General features: G+C 44.2%; 1 protein-coding gene across 2 annotated transcripts in view; it reads left to right on the top strand.

The window, feature by feature from the left end:
• CELF5 (CUGBP Elav-like family member 5) overlaps positions 1–21,773 on the top strand; it is a 269,988-nt gene that overhangs the window by 86,686 nt on the left and 161,529 nt on the right. For both annotated transcript variants that reach the window (XM_073593820.1, XM_073593812.1), the window contains exon 2: positions 8,164–8,246. In XM_073593820.1, coding sequence (XP_073449921.1) covers positions 8,164–8,246 — 83 coding nt within the window. The remainder of the gene's footprint in view (positions 1–8,163; positions 8,247–21,773) is intronic.

Here is a 21,773-nt window from a genome sequence, read left to right as displayed (position 1 = left end):
GCATCTGCCTACAAGTCATGCATCTGTGTGCATCTGCCTACAAGTCCTGCATTTGTGTGCATCTGCCTACAAGTCCTGCATCTGTGTGCACCTGCCTGCTACTTCTCATCGTTCCTGTATCCGCAGCAATCAAGCCTGTTCCTGTCTCCGCCAAGCGGACTCCACCTTCAGTCAAGCGGAACCTGCAGGCTCTCCTACCCCGTTGTGCTCCGAGGGTCACTGTTTCCACTCCAGTGAACCCGGAACCAGAGCCGTACGAGAAGTCTCCCTCTGCACGTTAGGCTCACCTTCAAGGTACGTGACAGTATCAGACAGCCATGCCTGAGCCTGCAAGAGGGACCTCTCCCACAGATGAAGTGTGCCAGCACCTCTCCGCTCTTGCTCAAGTGGTGGAATCTCTCCGGGACAGTTACAAGCATCTGGAAGAGCGAGTGCAACTCCTGGGTACCCCTGCTAACTCTGCTATTGACCGGTCACCTTCAGAGACCTTCATCACGCCTGCAGCAATGATGTATTCTCCAGAACCAAGGGTCCCTACCCCGGAGAAGTTCTCTGGGGACCGGAATACATTTCGGACATTACGCAATGCTTACGAACTGTATTTCTCACTACAGCCCCGGACATTCACCCAAGAGACTACCAAGGTGGGGTTCGTTATTTCTCTGTTACAAGGAGCGCCTCAGTCCTGGGCCCATCATCTGCTTGAGGGTCGCCATGTTGTACTGGACTCTTTGCAAACTTTCTCCAATGCCATGTCCTTACTTTATGACGATCCGCAGAGGTCTTCCACTGCAGAGGCTGCCCTTCATGCACTCCAGCTGTTGAGGACTACATTATGGTCTTCAGATGCTGGAGTGCAGACACCCAGTGGAACAGTGCAGCCCTGCGGCATCAGTTTAGTCTCGGCCTGTTCGAGGAATTAAAAGATGAACTTGTCCGGGTGAGTATACCAAGCTCCTTGGAAGCCTTGTTTTCTCTGACTATACAGATGGATCGATGCTTTCGAGAGCGTAAGGCAGAGAGAGCAGCCCAGCAGACCCATTCCACCAGGATACTACCCCGAGTGCCTTCTTCCACTTGTCCTGCTTCCTCTCACTCTGCTCCAGTACATGCTGCACCTAACAAACGGACTTCAGAACCCCTTGGACTTAAGCAGCTGGGGTTAATAAGGCCCGCCCTTTCCCCTGAGGAACGGTTACACCGGCAGCAGAATAACCTTTGTCTGTACTGCGGGGAAGCCGGGCATTATGTATACGCCTGTCCAGTAAAGCCCTGGAGATGTCTATCCATATCCTCGTCCAGTTACCCCGCACCTGTTGCCAGCACTACACAACTGGCTCTCCCCATCATTTTCCAACTTCCAGGAAGCACTGTTCCGGTCAAGGCAATTATTGACTCTGGGGCTTGCAGTTGTTTCATCGACCTAAACTTTGCTCGCCAACAGCTCATTCCCCTCATACCCAGGGCTCAAGGACTTTCCATTTTCCTAGCAGACGGGTCCCGCATCAAGTCAGGTCTGGTCACCCAGCAGACCCCTCCTTTACCTGTGATCTCTGCCACTAACCATAAGGAACTGTTAATTTTGGATGCAATTGCGTCCCCACTATTCCCAGTCATTCTAGGACTACCTTGGCTTCAGGCCCATAACCCCAAATTGACTGGGGTTCTGGAAGTATCAAGTTCCAATCTCTCTACTGCCGGGAACACTGCCTGCCCACTCCTCCCAGAGCTTCTGGCCCCCTATTATGTATGGAACCCGATCCGGAGGTACGTTCATTAGTGCCTGAACCATACCATGAGTTTCTGGACGTTTTCAGTAAACGGGGGCTGAGACTCTCCCTCCACACCGCTCCTATGACTGCCCGATTGAGTTACTGCCCGGGGCAGAGATTCCCTTCGGACGAATCTTTCCTCTGAGTGGGAGTTGGAGGTACTGAAGGAATATGTGGATGAGAACCTGAAAAGAGGATTCATCAGACCATCTACTTCCCCAGCAGGAGCAGGAATCTTTTTTGTTGAAAAGAAAGATCATACCTTATGGCCCTGTGTGGACTACCGAGAGTTGAATAAAGTTACGGTAAAGAACCGGTATCCTTTGCCTCTGGTACCCGAGCTCCTCCAAAGACTACGTACCACAGCTGTCTTCACCAAGCTAGACCTGCGAGGGGCCTACAACTTGGTACGAATTCGTGCAGGGGATGAGTGGAAGACTGCTTTCCGTACTAGATTCGGCCACTATGAGTACTTAGTGATGCCCTTTGGTCTGTGTAACGCCCCTGCAACCTTTCAGCACTTTGTGAATAATATTTTCAGAGACTGCCTAGACATTTTTGTGATCATTTATCTGGATGATATCTTGATTTTCTCCTCATCCCTGGATCAGCACCGAAAGCACGTTAAGACTGTACTCTGCCGACTCCGCCAACACGGACTATATGCTAAACCTGAAAAGTGTGAATTCGAGCAGCAGAATATTCAGTTCCTAGGTCTGGTGATCTCCACTGAGGGGTTCAAAATGGATCCGCAGAAAGTCACAGCTGTCCTGGACTGGCCTGCACCATCAGACAGGAAAGGGGTACAGCGGTTTGTCGGATTCGCAAACTTTTACCGCAGGTTCATCAAGGGGTTCTCCAACATCATTCCCCCAATCACACAGCTGACTAAGCAAAATGTCCGGTTCCATTGGAATTCTGAGGCCCAGAGGGCCTTTACCACCTTGAAAGGACTTTTTACCTCTGCCCTCATCTTGAGTCATCCAGATCCCTCCTTACCTTAGCTACTCGAGGTGGACGCCTCAGAAGTGGCAGTAGGAGCAGTCATCTCCCAGCCCCAGGGTCTGAAGGATTTGATGCATCCCATAGCCTTTTTCTCCCGTAAACTTTCTCCTGCCGAGAGAAATTATGATGTGGGTGATCGGGAACTCCTGGCTATCAAGGCTGCGCTCGAAGAGTGGAGGTACCTGCTGGAAGGGGCAGCACATCCCATACTCATTTACACCGAACACAAGAATCTGGAGTATCTAAGAACTGCCAAGCACCTGAAGTCGCGTCAAGCACGACGCTATTTTTCTCCAGATTCTTGTTCCATATCACTTACCGGCGGGGGTCAAATAACGTCAAACCAGATGCCCTCTCCTGTATGTTCGATGATCCTAAAGAGACTTCAGTTCCTGATACCATCTTATCCCACAACAACTTCCTTCTCCTTCAGTCTGATTTGATGCCCAGCCTAAGACAAGCCTCAGCGGGAATATCCAGTCCTTCAGGAGTCACCCTGTTGCCAAGGGACAGGTTACTTTGGAAAGACAATAACATTTTCGTACCAGAGACTTTCCAGACAAAGGTACTCAGTCTTTGCCATGATAATCCTCTGGCTGGCCATTTTGGGGTCCACAAGACTCTGGAGCTTCTGGAGCTGATTCAGCGCATGTTCTGGTGGCTAAATCTTGAGAAACACTGCAAAGAGTATGTCAAGTATTGTACTGTCTGTATTCAGAACAAGTCCACTAGAACTAAGTCTTGGGGGCTTCTCAGACCACTACCCATCCCTGAGCAACCACGGAGCATGATTACTATGGACTTCATAGTAGAACTACCCCTGTCTGAAGGATGTACGGCTATCTTTGTAGTCGTTGATCGTTTGTCGAAGATGGCCCACTTTATACCATTGAAAAACACACCCTCCGCCATGGAGACTGCCCGGGTTTTCATCAGGGAAATTGTCCGGGTACACGGAATTCCAACGAATATAGTTTCGGACAGGGGAGTCCAGTTCACTTCTCGTTTCTGGAGAGCATTATGTAAAGTCTTGAAGATTATTCTATCTATGTCTTCTGCTTACCACCCGCAGACTAACGGCCAGACCGAGAGGACAAACCAGACCCTCGAACAATATATCCGGTGCTTCACTACATTCGTTCAAGACGATTGGGTAGGACTGTTACCCCTAGCGGAGTTCGCTTTTAACAATGCCAGCCATTCTGCTACAGGCCAGTCCCCGTTTTTTGCTAATTATGGGTTTCACCCAGTCTTCTTACCTGATATTGTTCCGGAGTCTCCGGTCCCAGCGGTACAGACTACTGTTGACTTCTTGAAACAAAACAACAAACTTCTGCAAGAAACTATAGTCAAGGCACAAGCAACCAACAGGAAAACTTACGACCGGAAAAGAAGAGGTGAATTATCTCTCCAGCCAGGTGACCAAGTAAGGTTGTCAACTACCAACCTCAGAATGGCCTGCCCCTCAAAAAAACTGGCACCTAAATTCATTGGCCCTTTAACAAAAAACTAAACGAAGTTTCCTATGAACTTACCTTACCAGACTCACTCAAGGTTCACCCAGTTTTTCATGTGTCTTTACTTAAGCCCACGATACCAGACCCCTTTCCGGACAGGGGTTCCGGCCCTCCAGAACCCATAATAATCGACGGGGACCAGGAATTTGAGGTGTAGGCTATCCTTGATTGCAGAAGAAGGGGTAATCAACTACAGTACCTCATTAAGTGGAAGGGGTATGACCCAGAAGAGAACTCGTGGGAACCTAAGCAGGATGTTCACGCTCCAAGATTGATCCGGGCGTTTTTTCACAGTCACCCCCAAAAAAGAGTTCTGTTGGGCACCCGGAGGTTGCCTTTAAGGGGGGGGCAATGTCATGGACGTACTGCGCATGGCTCTGCAACTGGCTGCGGGCGCATGGGTCCATTGGGATCTGTTCTGTCAGCAGTGAATAGACCGTCGCCAGTGCGCATGCGCGTGCGCATATCGCGGACGCACGCACAGTAACACAGCTTTGGCGCCCAGTGATCCTTAAAAGGGGCCTCTTCAGAATGCATCCTTGCTGTCTGATCTGCAGCTCATCCTGTACCCGATCCTGAACCTGCATCTGCTCCAGTGTTACCCGGCTTCTCCTGACCTCGCTGCTGTCTCCAGTCCTGACCCCTTGGCTTGCCTTTGACCTGCTCTGTGTTCCTGTTTGTTTGATCTCCTGTTGTCGATCCTGCCTGGTTTTTGACCATTTTCTGCCTGCTGCTTCTGTCTGATTGATCCACTGCTATGACCTGGCTTGTCTGACCCTGCTCCTGCCTGCAGCCCTGCATCTGTGTGCATCTGCCTACAAGTCCTGCATCTGTGTACATCTGCCTACAAGTCCTGCATCTGTGTGCATCTGCCTCCAAGTCCTGCATTCATGTGCATCTGCCTACAAGTTCTGCATCCGTGTGCATCTGCCTACAAGTCCTGCATCTGTGCACACCTGCCTGATACTTCTCAGCGTTCCTGCATCCTCAGCAATTAAGCCTGTTCCTGTCTCCGCCAAGCGGACTCCATCTTCAGTCAAGCGGAACCTGCAGGCTCTCCTACCCCGTTGTGCTCCGAAGGTCACTGTTTCCACTCTAGTGATCCCGGAACCAGAGCTGTACGAGAGGTCTCCCTCTGCACGTCAGGCTCACCTTCAAGGTACGTGGCAGAGGGCAAGGATGTACATTAAAGAGGACAAGGCTGTATATTTTAAAGTCTTACCAACAAAATATGAGCCAATTAACCACTTGCCGACCAGCCGCCGCAGTTTTACTGCAGCAGAATGGCATAGCTGGGTGAAACGGCGTTACCTTACGTTGCATTGCCTTTTGGCCACTAGCCGGAGGCGTGCGCATTGTGTGCACGGAGCTGATGCGAGTGCCCGGCGAACTTGTGACAGTGCAAGAACCGGGATCTGTGTGTGTGAACACACAGATCCTGGTTCTCTCAGGGGAGAGGAGACAGATCGCGTGCTCCTACTATGTAGGAACACTGATCTCTCTTTCCTCCTAGACAGTTCCATCCCCCCTTCAGTTAGAACACACCCAGGGAACATAGTTAACCCCTCGATCGCCCCCCTGGTGTTAACTCCTTCCCTGCCAGTGACATTTATACAGTAATAGGTGCATTTTTATAGCACTGATCACTGTATAATTGTCAGTGGTCCCAAAAATGTGTCAAAAGTGTCCGATGTGTCCACAATATCGCAGTCCCGATAAAAATTGCAGATCGCCGCCATTACTAGTAAAAAACAATAATAATAATAAAAATGCCATAAATCTATCCCCTATTTTGTAGACGCTATAACTTTTATGCAAACCAATCAATAAACGCTTATTGCAATTTTTTTTATCAAATACATATCGGCCTAAACTGAGGAAAAAAATTAGTTTTTTGATAAAAAAATGTGGGATATTTATTATAGCAAAAAGTAAAAGATATTGTATTTTTTTCAAAATTGTCGCTCTTCTTTTGTTTATAGCGCAAAAAAAAAAAAAAAAACTGCAGAGGTGATCAAATACCTCCAAAATAAAGCTCTATTTGTGGGAAAAAAAGAACGTCAACTTTGTTGGGGTACAGTGACGCACGACCGTGCAATTGTCAGTTAAAGCGACGCAGTGCCGTATTGCAAAAAATGGCCTGGTCATTAAGCACTAAATCTTCCGGGGCTGAAGTGGTTAAATAAGATAGAACCAAAAAAACCTCTATATTATTAATGTGTTAAACCATAAATAGTGCCACGTCCAGAAACCTACAAGCTTAATTTTATTTGGAGAGGTAATTTAGCTGCCATGTGAAATAATGAGTTATATTAGATGTTACATGTGGATAACTAACATCTAATCTCTTCTTCAGTAAGGTCCTTCAAGTGGTGTTCCGGACAAAATTATACTTTTTAAATAAAAATACCCATATAATACACAAGCTTAATGTATTCTAGTAAAGTTAGTCTGTAAACTAAGGTCTGTTTTGTTTGTTTATAGCAGCAGTTTGTTATTTTATAAACTTACAGCAGGCCGTGGCCATCTTAAGTGTGGGCATCTGAAGCCAGACTGTATTTTTTCCTGGATCTCATCCTTGCAGATCTCGCACAAGCGGTGTAATAGGTTTCAGGTCAGGTTTCCATAGCAACGGCAGTGTCAGAGGAAGTTGCCGCCCCTTCCCAGAAGGCATTGCAAACAGGAAATGATGTGATGAGCCACGGCTAGGGAGGAGGAAGTGAAAAATGAATACAGCAGATATACAGTAGTTGCTGAGAAAAAAAATGTAAAAATATCCAATTCGTTTGCAGTGCACAGTTTAGTGAGGGATGCTGAAGAGTTGTAAAAGTGGGTGGAACTCCACTTTCATGAAGTAGGGGTTAGATGTTGTGCCGAAGAGTGCTTGGCTTCTATTATCACTAACCCTGTGTATTTGCATGATATTTTTAGCCATTATGTACATGATGCTCTATAATGATATTATATATTTGTATTAATGCATGGTGGTGTAAAAAGATCTTAGTGCCATATTTGTTTAAGTTTTCCATACTTTTTCAAGACAGTACAAGAATTATAAAAAAAATATATGTATTTGTGGGTGCACTTTTACAGCAGAATCCCGCTTATAGTATATACCTTTTGCTTTTTTCCCAAAAGCTTCTAGCTGCTCAGAGCAGAGCCCACTTAATGCAGATGAAAAGGACCAGTTATCAGTGAAGCACAAACTGCTCCCACTCTACTGCTGACCTTTCAGGCCCTCTTGACTCTCTCTGTTCTACAGATGGTGGCCGTGTCATCCTTGCCTCAGAAAGACACCAGATTTTAATTGGTTATATTTAGCTTTTAGAATGTTGTAGCTATTCCTGCATTGCATATATGGACCGCTTCTGTACGTTATATGAATTATGCTACTCTCCTAATCTTAGATAGCTACCTATTTAGACTTGCCTTATTGATATACATGTACAAGAACTAAGAGTCTGCTATATAAATTCTTTTAAAGTGTATATAAAACTCAGAATCTATTTTTTAGTATGTTTGGAATCATACCTCATTGTATACAGTTTCGTTTAGCAAATTGTTTTTTTTTGCGAACCTGTTACATGTTTCTTACCTGCCATTACTTTGCAATAAGCAGTGATGTTGTCAATCTGCCACATAGACTCTCTTAATTGACCAATAGGCTACCTATCTGATAGATCTGGTAGGCACCTGATTTGCCAACTGAAGAAACACACACGGCAGAAACAACAGAAAGTGTTTTTACTGGCAGGCTATCCAGATAAAAAACGTGTAACAGGTTTAAAAGATAAAAAACGTGTAACATTTTTTTTTTTATAGGAATCTGGATATTTTTTTTTTACATGTCTGTGTAATTTCTACTCCAGGCTGTGCCTTCCTCACATATTGTGCCAGAGACTCTGCCATCAAAGCACAAACAGCCCTGCATGAGCAGAAGACACTTCCTGGGGTGAGTTGAATGTCCTAATGTTGTGAAAAAAATGATATACAGAATTCATAGGCAGCTCTTGACCCCAGATACAGTACATATGATAGAAATAAAAAAAAAAAAAAAAAAAACAGAACATGTTTAAATGGCTTCCATTTATGATGTGGGAGCCTTCTGTTTCATTTACATAATGGTTGTGTTTCCATAGAAATGTATAAAACGCTGGGCTATACCATTCAAAGGTTTCATGTGAACAGAACATTTTATAAACATTAAGGTGTTCAACCAAGCGTGTCATAGGAGGAAAGTGATATGTACTATATAACTCGTATTGAATGGTTGCAGTTTCAAGAAAGAACTGAAAAATAAATGGGTTGCACAAAGGTTGCTGGATTAATGGAACTACTTCCCATTGGAATTGCAAGAGAATGATACGATGAATTTGTTTAAAATATTTTTCTTTGACTGTATTTCATTCAGAAAAAATATAGACTGTTCATAAGCACCCTTTTTAAACAACAGTATATGAGGTTTATCTATCCATAAAACTCATTAATCAGCTTTGGCACTTAGCTCTTTTTCTGTACACGTTGTGCAATGGAAAGTTTCTTCTTTATTAGCTTAAGGGGTATCATAACCTTTATCTGGCTTTTGTAGGTGAGAAAATACCAGAATTGGAAGAAATGTCAGCTGCAATTTACAAGCAAATGTGTTTTTAGCCATATTACTTACCGGTACATAAATTAAAATGAGCTTTTCTTATACTGCCCTCTGTCACCCTCAGTGCTTGCTGCAGAAACACTGATCCCAGGACTGTTTTGACCAGTATATTGGGTTGGTGCAGGAGCCTGGGTTAGTGCAAGCAGATGTAGGGAAACAGATGTGGTGGGTGCGGAAAACTAAGCTCATTTGTATAAACTCGATGACTCAAAGGATGCTTGCTTTTGCTAACAGACATTTTCATGATTTCAGCTTTCTAGTGTAGGTTAGAGAATTGGAAATCAAACATGTTTGGTTCCTCTGAGCAATACAGACTATCCTTTTCACCTTCTTTTATGTTCATTATTATGTCTGTAATGCAAGGTTTGGCATCTTTTCAGTTTTTTTTTCTTTGACAGCTACAATACCATTTGTGCAGGGTAAAAGTTATTTGCCTCTAATTGTCTTGTCCTGTTTTAGGTTGCACTATGATGTTCATCTTAGAAATATGTGGTTTGTATTAATATGGTATAATTAAATGATGCAATAATAAACCAGGCATAAACAAACCTAGTCATATTTGGTCAAGCATGTCTGCAGTTAAATCTTAGAGACCCAGGGGCCTGACCATTCATCAGAATATTCCCTTGTGTAGACATCCAAAAGACATGAGACTGCTGCTGGGTGCCACCATCTTTGATTTAATTTCCCAAGCCCCAGCAGACACAAAGCTGCCACTCAAGTGATACTCTAGAACAGCCTTTCCAACCCTTTTACCTCAGAGGAACCCTTGAAATGTCTTTCAGGTCTCAGGGAACTACTGGAGAGATTAGTCTACTGAGGGTCATTGATAATATTCCCCTTACATTGGTGGTGGTAAGAGGGAAGAATGCTTCCCTTACAGGGGTGGACAGAATACACCCTTGCAGTCATGCCACTGGTTTTGCCAAGTGGTGTTGGACCTGCAACTATACAGGCATGATCAGATGGGAGATCAGTTGGCCACAAATCAAGGAACCCCTATCCCTGGAGGAACTTTGGTTGAGAATGGCTGCTCTATAGTGTTCACCTTCGCCCCCTCCTCCATCATCTACATAAACTTTTATGTGGAAATGTGAAGGGGAGGGGGGAGGAGCTGGGCAAGCACAGGCAGGGATTAGACACCCCCAGAAGAGGAGAGGGCTATAACATGTTAGGAGTAAGGAGTTAACAGTGCTCTACTAGGGAACTGACTCTTCCTGGAGCAGTTAAACTTACTAGCAAGTTCAAAAGCACATTGCAAGTGAATAAAAGATAATTTATGGAAAGGAAAACCACTGCATTTAAAATACTTGATATTTCTGTGTTTTTACCTGCATTTTTAAAAAAGTTTTTGACAGTGTTAGTTTAAAGTTTAAAATGGTAGTAAACTTGGGCATTAAAAAAAATAAAAATAAATCCCCTGCAAGACAATGGCATAATGTGCTAGTATACATATCATGCTAGCTCAGTATGAGATACTTATCTTAGAACGAAGCCCTCCAGCGGCACGCTGTCACCACTGACAGGGTTTCCATCTTCACCCAGTCTTCCTTTGCGGGCTATGACTATGAATGGCCGAGCCGCGATGACATCACTCTCGCCCATGCGAGTGGGAGTCAAGGCCCTGGCATGGAGCTCTGAAGGTACAGCACAGGTATGTCATCCCTTTAGAGTGCATGCGCTGCATCCTGTGTGAATAAACAGTACAAGTTTAGAAGATATTCACTGTACCTACAGATAAGTCTTATTATAGTTCAAAAGTGGACATTGCTACCACTTTAAGAGGCATCATTTTTTTTTTTAAGTTTTGTTTAGAGTAGGTAAGGCTTAGAACCCCTGTAATGTTTTTATTACAGTAGACCAGAATTACCTAATAATTTAACATAATAACGGTGGATATTACTTTCACATACTGTACAAACTTAGAAAGCAAATTGACTATGTGTTAGATAATCTTTAATTGACGTGGCAAGTGTAGGTGTAGTTTTAGGTGATGGTGAAACATATCTCACAATCTGCACTCACAACCAATGCCAACGGCAAGTCAAAATGTGTTGTATAATCTCATGTTGCTGTGAAAATTTTGTGATAAGTCTCAAAAATGTATCAGTTCTTTCTTTGATTCTCCTCCTAAAACCCATTTTTCTATTTTCCAAGAATCTATGAAAGGCTGTCTGCAAAACTTGATCCTTAAAACTCGATTCTTTTAATATAGGGCGTCGCTCAAATGTAGGACATCGTTCTCCCTCTGAAAATTCATATCCTTAGCTGCAGGAAACTGGGGGATACTGACCAAAAGAAATAGTATCAAAATTTAGGATGACCATCGCTGGCATGGAGAATGTTATTTCCTGCCATTGGTTTACTGTCATTAGCTGTTTGAATTTATTGAGAGTCTCTACTGATGCAATCCAAAACAATAGAATGTCATTGATGTACCTGTCATCTATGACAGGGCACAAGTAGTCCCCATCACTGTACCCTGCACTTAGAGGCGCATTATTTTGAAGCACAGTAGACACTGGAAGCACAGGGGGTTGAGCTTGGGTATAGTGACGCATTACTTGACTTTGCTGGCACTTGGTTGCTGATTGGATATGATGCCAGCACTCCAGGTGAAATTTGCAGCACCTGCACACTAGACAGAGGACCCAGCACTGCCTCGGGGATGAAGTAAGTTTGACAGGAACAAAGATAAAAACAGTTTTTCCCAGCAGAGAAGCATTAAACCCTGTCTCCGATATTATTGCTGTCTGTTTCCCTGTTGAGGAGATTTCCCCTTATATCCTGTCTAGGTAACAAGTATCAGACTTAGCAGCAAGTCAGAGGAAATTTCATCGGGGACACAGACGGCATATAAATCCTGACAGGGTTTCTAGCTCTTCCCTACTATTCCCAGACTAAAAGAAATAAAAAAGGCTGGAGCTGGGCTCCAATTATTTTTGTATAATTCACGAAAATGTAACAGGTAAATTGTCTTTATATCCCACTGGTTATTGATGTCAAAACTTTGCTATGACACAGACAAGGAGAAATTGAACAATGCATAATTTTTCCATTGCAATCGGAATGATCCATTGTCACAGTTACATAATAGTCTTTCTTCATAGGCTTCAACATCTCTAAGTTGGTTCAAGCATTGCTTACAGTACAGTGCACAGCATAAAACAGTACACCCCAAAAGATTTGTCAGAAAAATGTTAGGTTGGGTTCACACCATTGACCCATGGCTCACAGCAGATTGGTGAATCCCCATTTACTGTTTCAGGTTCGATTTCAGCCCGAATTTTTGGCTGAATTCAGACCTGAAATGGACCAAAAGACACACAGGACCCCTGTGAAAATTCTCACCGGAGCCGCAGCAGAGATATGTGAACCGGCTCCACAGAGAGCCGGCCACAATCTCCTACCATGTGATTTGAATGTGAGCAAACCCACATCCAATTCGCATAGGTGTGAACCTAGCCTTACTTTCCTTTCAGAATCAACATTTTTTTTGGGTCCCATTTTCTTTGGGACACTATACTATAAAATACTCCCACAATTGCGGGCCATTGATTGCAACCAAGATTTGTTAATTTGCACACACAAAATAGTATTTTTCCTAACAAATTTGTTCAAGACCATGTTGCAAAAATGAATACACTCCAATAAAAGTCTTAAGAGCAAAGCCAAATTATAGACAGCAAAATCCTTACTAACAAGAATTCAACTACAGATGAGTCTAATTATTCATTAAACAGGTGTCCAGCAGACAGTTGATTATAAAAGGGTGTTACTTAAAGCGGAGTTCCGCCCACATATTTTTTTTTTCTTTTAGGCATCCCCTCTGCTTGCATGCAGTAATATACATTAACGCACGTATATATTTAAATCCTGTTCCCAGTGTATTTTTTTTATAATTTTTTTATATATTTTAATATTCTATATATATTTTTATAATTTACTTACCTTATTTTCATGTTCCTGAGTGATTCCATCTTAATTGTGGGCATGTGAAGCCCACTAGGACTCTCTTCCGAGATAAGTGCATGCTGGCTACCCAGCATGCACCTCCCGATCTCGCACATGTGCATTGTAAGTGGGGTGTAGTGCTGACAGCATGAAAGAACGCGATGCTAGCCTTCGGCGCTGCCCACTGACTCCTGGGAAACAATGACACACATCTCCAAGGAGCACAGGCGCCACGGGATATGACGTAAATCGCCGCAGACCGGAAGTTGCAGATTAGAAGGGACCCCATAGCAACAATGCAGACAGAGTAAGTAAAAAAAAAATTGTTGCCCAAATGTTGTTGTGCATGCTCAAAGCTGCTGATTTATGTAAAGATTATATTATGGGTGGAACTCCGCTTTAACAAAGAAAACCCCTTCCCATTTCATGTTGTCAGCATTGGCACCACATGTAAGAGAAATGTCACAAGGACTGAGAAAGAAAATAATTGCTTTACACAAGAAAGGTGAAGGCTACAAGAAGATCAGCAAAGCTTTACTTATCAGCCAGAATACTGTAGCAAAAGTGATACAAAATTTAACAAAGATGGAACTGCAAACCTCTAACAGAGACATCCAGGCTGTCCACGAAAGTTAACACCTGGACAGGAGCATCTTCTGGTGAGAAGGGTTGAAGAAAATCGCCATGCAAGTTCACTGCAGTTAGCTAAAGAAGTAGCAGGACAAACTGGGGTGATTGTTTCCTGTGACACAATACGGCATACACTGCAGAGAAATGGCATGCATGGGTGTCGTCCACAATGGAAGCTTCTCCTAAAACCCATGCACAAAAAAGCCCGCCTAGAATTTGCCAGGGCCCATACTGAAAAAGAAGAAGACTGCTGGGACTCTGTACAATGGAGTGATGAGACCAAGATAAATGTTTTTGGAACTGATGGCTTCAAAACTGTATGGTGTCGCAAAGGTAAGGAGTACAAAGGAAAAATGCATGGTGCCTACAGTGAAACATGGTGGTGGCAGTATTCTTCTGTGGGGCTGCATGAGTGCTGCTGGTGTCAGGGAGCTGCATTTTATTGATGGAATCATGACTTCACAGATGTACTGCTCTATATTGAAAGAGAAGATGCTACCATCACTCTGTGCCCTTGGTCATCGTGCACTTTTCCAACATGACAATGATCCAAAACACACATCTAAGGCCACTGTTGCATTTCTAAAAAAGAACAGGGTGAAAGTGATTAAGTGGCCAAGTATGTCTCCTGATCTGAACCTCTCCATCCAGCATCCAGGCTCTAAAAGAGGTTGCTCTTGAAGAATGGAAAAAGATAGATGTTGCAATATGTCACCAACTTGTTCATTCCGTACCAAGAAGACTCAGTGCTGTGCTTACAAATCATGGAGGTCATACAAAATACTAGATGTAGTTGTTTTTGTTGTGGGGTGTATTCATTTTTGCATCACTTAATTTGAGTAAAACTGAAGATTTTGTAATCTAAAATATATTATTAACCTTACTTTCATGTAATGGAGCTGACACAAATGCTTTATAAAACTCAGGTTTGTCAAAATTTTGGAAATTGTTCTTGTGCTCATTGAGATATTAATTAAAATCTTACTTTTCAAAAGGGGTGTACTCATTTATGCTGAGCACTGTATGTATATTTTTGACTAAGTGTTGTATTCTGGTAACTATATGCAGGTAATATATGTAGTATTAGTACTCTGTATATTAAAGTGACACTGATATCTGGTTTAAAAACTCAAATTCTATTCAAGTACATATTCTTAAAGAGGAACTGCAGTATGCTCACATAATTTATTATAAAACATCTTTGCCATTCTGAAGCTTTCCTCCAACCTCTTTTCATATTATTTTATATATACTGTAATTCTGTACTTGCCAAATATGCTGCAGAAATCTCCCTCTACTAAGTCTGGCTGCAGTCATTTTAACTGTGGGCAACTGTAGCTGCTGCCTGTTCACTTCCTGGATTTACACAGACACACAGAGGCACACTTCCAGCTCTATAGCCCTGCAGCTTTTATTGGCCCACGTATGACTCATCCCCCTTCCCTTCCTAGCAAACTCTCACGAGAGTGAGAGAGAGAGATGTACATGATGTCATAAGCCTAGGCTAATGACCAGACAAGAAACAGGAAGTGGGCTGTATAAGGTATTTACTGGCAGAAAAAAAATGTACTATCCAAAGTTAAAACAACAAGGACAGAAAATTTAATAGATGTAAAGTTGAAAAAAATGACTGAAGGTCCGCTTTAACTTTAAAAAGTTAAACTAAAACCTCTAACTTTCATGTTAGAGGGTGGCTATTTTTGTTCCCCATGGTTCCACTGTATGTAGGATTGCTTCCAAAATGGTCTAGTTACAAACAAACAAAGATGAAGGAGAAAAGAAGAGGTTGTAGAGCTCTTGGAGGACAATAGAAGGAGGCAGAAAAACACAGTAAAGAAATTGATTTCAGGGCCAAGACGAAATGGATGTGTAAGGATTATTTTTGGAAAATCCTGATGAGTGGTAATGGAAGGGGGATTGGATGGGATGAGTTGCAGCGGTGGGGGGCATTTGATGAAATGAGTGGTAGCAGGGGTGGGAGGATGAGATCTGTGGCGAGGGTGGTGGTTGGAGGGGTGGGATGGTATGAGTGGTGAGGAGGGGAATAGTATCAGTGGCAAGGATGGTGGTTGCGGGATAGGATCAGTGGCAGTGGTGGTCATGGTGGGGTTGATCAGTGGCAGCAGTGGTTGTGTGAAGGGTATCAGTGGTGGTGGTGTGGGGGGTATCAGGGTATCAGTGGTGGTGGTGGTGGTGTGGGGGGTATCAGGGTATCAGTGGTGGTGGTGGTGGTGTGGGGGGTATCAGTGGCAGTAGTGGTGGTGGTGTGGGGGGTATCAGTGGCAGTAGTGGTGGTGGTGGTATGGGGGTATCAGTGGCAGTAGTGGTGGTGGTGGGGTGGGGGTATCAGTGGCAGTAGTGGTGGTGGTGGGGGGTATCAGTGGCAGCAGTGGTTGTGGTGGTGGGGGTATCAGTGGCAGCAGTGGTTGTGTGAAGGGTATCAGTGGCAGTAGTGGTGGTGGTGGTGTGGGGGGTATCAGTGGCAGTGGTGGTGGTGTAGGGGGTATCAGTGGCAGTAGTTATGGTGGTGGGGGGTATCAGTGGCAGTAGTGGTGGTGGTGGTGTGGGGGGTATCAGTGGCAGTAGTGGTGGTGTTGTGGGGGGTATCAGTAATGGTGGTGGTGTGGGGGGGTATCCGTGGCAGTAGTGGTGGTGGTGGTGTGGGGGGTATCAGTGGCAGTAGTGGTGGTGGGGGGGTATCAGTGGCAGTAGTGGTGGTGGGGGTATCAGTGGCAGTAGTGGTGGTGGTGTGGGGGGGTATCAGTGGCAGTAGTGGTGGTGGTGTGGGGGGGGTATCAGTGGCAGTAGTGGTGGTGGTGGGGAGGTATCAGTGGCAGTAGTGGTGGTGGTGGGGGGGTATCAGTGGCAGTAGTAGTGATGGTGTGGGGGGAATCAGTGGCAGATCACTTGGTTCCCCCTCCTTGCTAGGTCTTGCTTGGACGAGCAGAGAGGATGGGTGGGGCCTGTGAGTGCAAGCAGAGCCAGAGAAGATGGGTGGAGCGGGCGGGGACTGTGCCCTTGAGTGCAGGCGGAGAGGATGGGCGGAGCGGGCAGAGCAGGCAGGGAAGATGGACGAAGCGGGTGGGGACTGTGCCATGAGTGCGGGAAGCAAGGATGGGTGGAGAGGATGGGCGGAGCGGGGGGACTGTGCAGTGTGCCCATGAGTGCGGGCGGGGAGGATGGGCGGAGCAGCCGGAGAGGATGGGCACAACGGACGGGAAGTCCCCGTGAATGACCAGTGTAGTAGTGTACTATCTCCTGGGCGGCGGCGGGCCCCTCTACAGTGGCGGAAATCAAGGGCCCAGTAGCAAACGCAACTTCTGCGACCCTGGTAATTCCGCCACTGATAAGGATATTGTTTAGTGTCACTTTAATTCCTTTTTAATTAGTACAAGCCTATATACTTTATACTTTTACTTCACTTGTACCTGCAGACTAAGCTGTGCAACAAAAGTGACAGAAACATGGGTTGAGACAATCTATAGCATTGTCAGGGGTACTTACAATTGTTTCTGTAAGCACCCAAATGAATGATATTTTGGTTGCTGCATTTATTGTGGCTAGAAAGGATGGTGCAGGTCAGTGTTGCATCCAGATAGCAGCCAGTAGGGGTTTGGTTGATTGCTTGAGGGCCTCCCCTTCTATTTGCACCCAGAGAGGGCGAGAGTTGGTTGTCCACCAGTGTTGAGCTTGGTGTAGAAGAGTGGCTTTGTAAGAATTTTTTTTAACTCTGGGGCGTTTGCCTTCCCATATGAAGTTGTTAAGGGTACGCTGGAGCATGTCAATTTGGTGAGACAGGAGTGGAACTGGGACGGTGAAAAAGTACAGGAGATGAGGCAAGAGGAACATTTTGGCTAGTGATATTTTTCAAGCCCAGGAGGTGCTGGTGGATTGGAGAGAGGAGCAGACATCTGATCATTTCTTGAGGAGTGCTTCATAATTCGTGCGGAGAGTAATGCACGAGAGGGTGGTTAACTGAATCCCTAAGTATGTAAACATTGAGGATGGGGCCCATGGAAACGGGGACAAGTAATAGTTGATATTGTTGTTTGGTCTAGGCAGATACCGATTAGATTGTATTTGTTGCAGTTAATTTTGTATAATGAGAGCTGGTCAAAGTCTGTGAGAAGGTCATAGAGCGCTGGGAGGGACTGGGTAGGGTTATGCCGCGTACACACGGGCGGACTTTTCGACCGAACTGGTCCGACGGACTTTCCGACAGACTTTTGACGGACTTCTGACGGACTTTTGAACGGGCGGACTTGCCTACACACAATCACACCAAAGTCTGACGGATTTGTACGTGGTGACGTACGACCGGACTAAAATAAGGAAGGTGATAGCCGGTAGCCAATAGCTGCCCTAGCGTGGGTTTTCGTCCGTCAGACTAGCATACAGACCAGCGGATTATTCGACCGGACTCGAGTCCGTCAGACAAATTTTAAACATGTTCCAAATCTAAAGTCCGTCAGATTTTTGGATCTGGAGCGATGGAGCCCACACACGGGCGGATTGTCCACCGTATTCGGTCCGTCGGACCAGTCCGGTCGAAAAGTACACGGCATTAGTCATAAATATGATGACATTGTCGGCATATAGTCCTAGTTTATGGGTGGTGTCTCCAACTTGTAAACCTGAGATCTGTTGGTGGGATTGTATGGCAGCTGCGAGAGTTTCCATCCCCCAGGGCGAATACTAATGGAGAGAGGGGGCATCCCTGCCTTGTGCCATTTGATATTGCGAAGGAGTTGGACGTTTATCAGTCTGTTATTAGGTTTCTTTTGTCATTTGTCTTAAAGCAGAACTAAATGAAAGATTGCCCATTCTACTCCAATTTTCTAACAACTGTAAGGTCCCTCGGCAGTGCTGGCTTTTTCCAAGTGCTGGTCTTCGGCCATCTTGATTGGTTTGCACAGGATGGTATCAGTCAAACTAAGCTGTGCATGTGCAGCACAATGTACATTCTGCAGAAGACTGTGAACAGGCAGGTAGGTTTTTTTTCATTATAGAGGAGGTATTGCATGTCTTTTTTGCAATAAAGTGCCTGCCTGTTCATAATTTTTTTTTGACTGTAAATCTAATTAGGAATTTGATTTGATTTGCAAATTGTCTAAGTAATAAATTCTTTCTGTGTATGAGAAGGACGGGTTAGCTAAGGCTACTCCAAATATTATTGCCTAGTAACGCCAGTATGGTGGGAGGACTATCTCGGTACCCAGTAATTGGAAGTGCATAGGGTTATATTAAAAGATATACATTTATTTAGAAAAAATATAAAAAAGTACAGTCACAGCAGGAAATATGCCAAAATTATTGTAAAAAACAGGTTAACAAGTGTGTGTTCTGAAACCCATCTAGTGGGTAGGAACAAATGATGCGGGTAGGAATGGTTCCTCAACAAGTTTCGCAACGACTGTCGCTTCTTCAGGAGGTAGTACCCAGAGCATCTAGAATAGTCAAATACAGTCTCATAGTTACACAGAAAATAAACTTAAACAGATTTAAATAGCTTCATTATGGCTATCAAGTAGAGCTGGATAATTGGAGACTGGTAGACAACAGTGTAACTCACCAATGGCGACCCTAGGGGGGGCCAGAGGGGGCCCTGACCCCCCCAACATTATACTGTGCCCCCAATGAAAACATTTTTTTTTTTTTTTACAAAAGGGCAATGTCTAAGAGGAAGAGCGTCCCCAGTCAGCTCCTGCGGGTAATTCCTCCCCCTCCCTCTGCTCGCTGATACTGCATAATATGAACATTCACATAACCATGGCCGCCCGATCTGCTCCTTCCCCTGCATACTCATTGGCAGGGAGAAGAGCGAGTTGCAGGAAGCACTCCACCAGGACTCTCAGTTACTGAAAAAACAGACTGATTTCTCCCGTACTTAGGACAGGAGAACCAGCCTGTAAATTCCAAGAGATGCCAGACCAGCGCTGTCAATAGCAGGGGCAGGACAGCAAGAGGAGGCTGGGTTACCCCTCAGTGGCAGAACACCAGGGTCCGGTGGCAAGACAACCTTTGCAACCCTGATAGTTCTCCCACTGCTTTGGACCCTTATATTTTCTTGGTATGCTGGTGACATATATCTCCTGTTTTCTGCCACCCTAGGGGGGGGCCCCAATACAGTAGGAAGGGAGCTCACTGCAGAACATGTGAAAGGGCTATTGTGGGATCGAAATAAAGGGCCCCAGGATATATATATATATATATATATATATATATATATATATATATATATATATATATATATATATATATATATAAAATAGTTCCCCCCCTACTTTTGTCCATGTCCCCCCATGTGCCCCCCCAAAATATGCAAGCTGGAGACGCCACTGTAACTCACCAATGAAAACCCAATGAGGGCACATGGCGGCTATTGAGACACCTCAGATGGGCGTCCCACCTAACTGTGTATGCTATATTGTAAGAGCCCTTGCTGTTGATTTACTAAAACTGGAGAGAGCAAAACCTAGTGCAGCTGTGCATGGTAGCCAATCAGCTTCTAATTTCAGCTTGTTCAATTAAGCTTTGACAAAAAAACCCCCAAAAGCTTATTGGTTTCTATGCAGAGTTGCACCAGATTTTGCACTTTCCAGTTTTAGTAAATCAACCCCCCTTGTTTTAGCCATTCCTTTGACAAAATATGTACAACACAGGTGCATGTACTTGTGAGCATTGAATTTGTTATTTTATGCCCATGTCATGACTAATAAAAACTAATTTGGATAAAAAACCTCCTATATGTAAAGTAAAATATATTTTAACATATTTGTCCATTTGACAGCTTATAATAAATAACAATAGTATGACAAAACATTGCACCAAGACATACAAGTAAGCCTCATATGTCCCATCAAAAAACAATGTAAACATATTTAGATGGGCAAGCAGTTGTAGAGTTATTGAGAAACAAAAAGTGTAGCGCTATAATTTAAACAAAGATAAAAGTGGTGACAGAGGGGTTTGTAGGTGGGCAGACCACCTCTACACATGTGCACTAGATTAGAAACGTGGGTGTTACCACAATTAGTGTATAGGTGAGTATCTGTGAATGGTGTAAATATGTCTCATTAGAGACCCCTTAAAAGATTTTTTTTGAAAAAATTGAAATCAATCAACAATAAATTCTTTGGCACATCACAAATAGGTACAATGTGATCAACAAATGACTATAATGAATGTATGGACTAAAACAGTCTCTGAAAGTAAACAGTTCTTTTGAAATGGAAGGTGTTCAAAAACTCGTATTTATATCTTGCACCACCACTTACATGACAAAACTAGGGTATATCTTCATATAAACCCAAACTTTCAACTAGCAGGGAGGAAAATGAAATGCCCTTACCGGAAAAGATGGACTCACTGGCCGTTGGCGGTGAGTCATACAGGCTTTAACCGACTAAGCGGTAAGGTTAACGGTGATTCCAACCATGGGAGGGTGCAGGGAAGGACTTCACGATCTCAACACTCTTGGGGAAACTGGAGAAGTACCCACTGTTCCTGTGTTAGTTAGTCTTGATCAGGATCCGTATTCAGATGTAAGTTGGGGTCATCCGCCGGTTACCGTTCACTAAGCAGTAACCCCCCACATCCAGCATAGGAAAAAGAAAGAAAAAGGCTTCCACATGGTGTAAATCCAATAATAAAAAGAAGAATTTATTGGTAAAAACTTTCAGTAAAAAATTCTTGGGAGGTAAAAGTTTGGTTCATATGAACAAAATTTTGCGCAGTGAGAAAAGGTGGCTGTAATAGCGTAAGACACCCGACGCGTTTCGTCTACCAAGACATCAACTGGGGTATAGGCTAACCTGCCACCCACTGCGCTTTATATAAAAATATAATGTGAAATCATAAAAATCCATTCAGGACACCTGTGCAGCATGACTTCCGGGTTTATAGGTCATGTGACCAACTCCAGAGTCATGTGACCGACTCTGGACTAATCAAACATCAAGAAGGGATAGGAAACCAAGCCTCTATAACAACCTCCAATCAACCGCTTCAAAAGTGTTTGTCAGTGATGTAAGTCACATGACCACCGCGTCACTCGGCGCTAGCGTAATGACGTGATATACACTTCAAGAAGGACATATCACTGAAGTCCAAATCCAGGAAGTAAATGCCGGCCTAGTTTGGAACACAAACAACGTTTGGAACGCAAATGCGTTCATTACACCAGAACTGGGGGCAAAAAGGGGGAATTAACTTGTTCAACTAACCTATTCGGCTGACAAAGCA

Source organism: Aquarana catesbeiana, linkage group LG01 (genome assembly GCF_042186555.1).
Source record: "Aquarana catesbeiana isolate 2022-GZ linkage group LG01, ASM4218655v1, whole genome shotgun sequence".
NCBI classification, from domain to species: domain Eukaryota; kingdom Metazoa; phylum Chordata; class Amphibia; order Anura; family Ranidae; genus Aquarana; species Aquarana catesbeiana.
The sequence above is the reverse complement of the archived record's forward strand: the minus strand, read 5'-3'. Positions and strand labels throughout refer to the sequence as shown.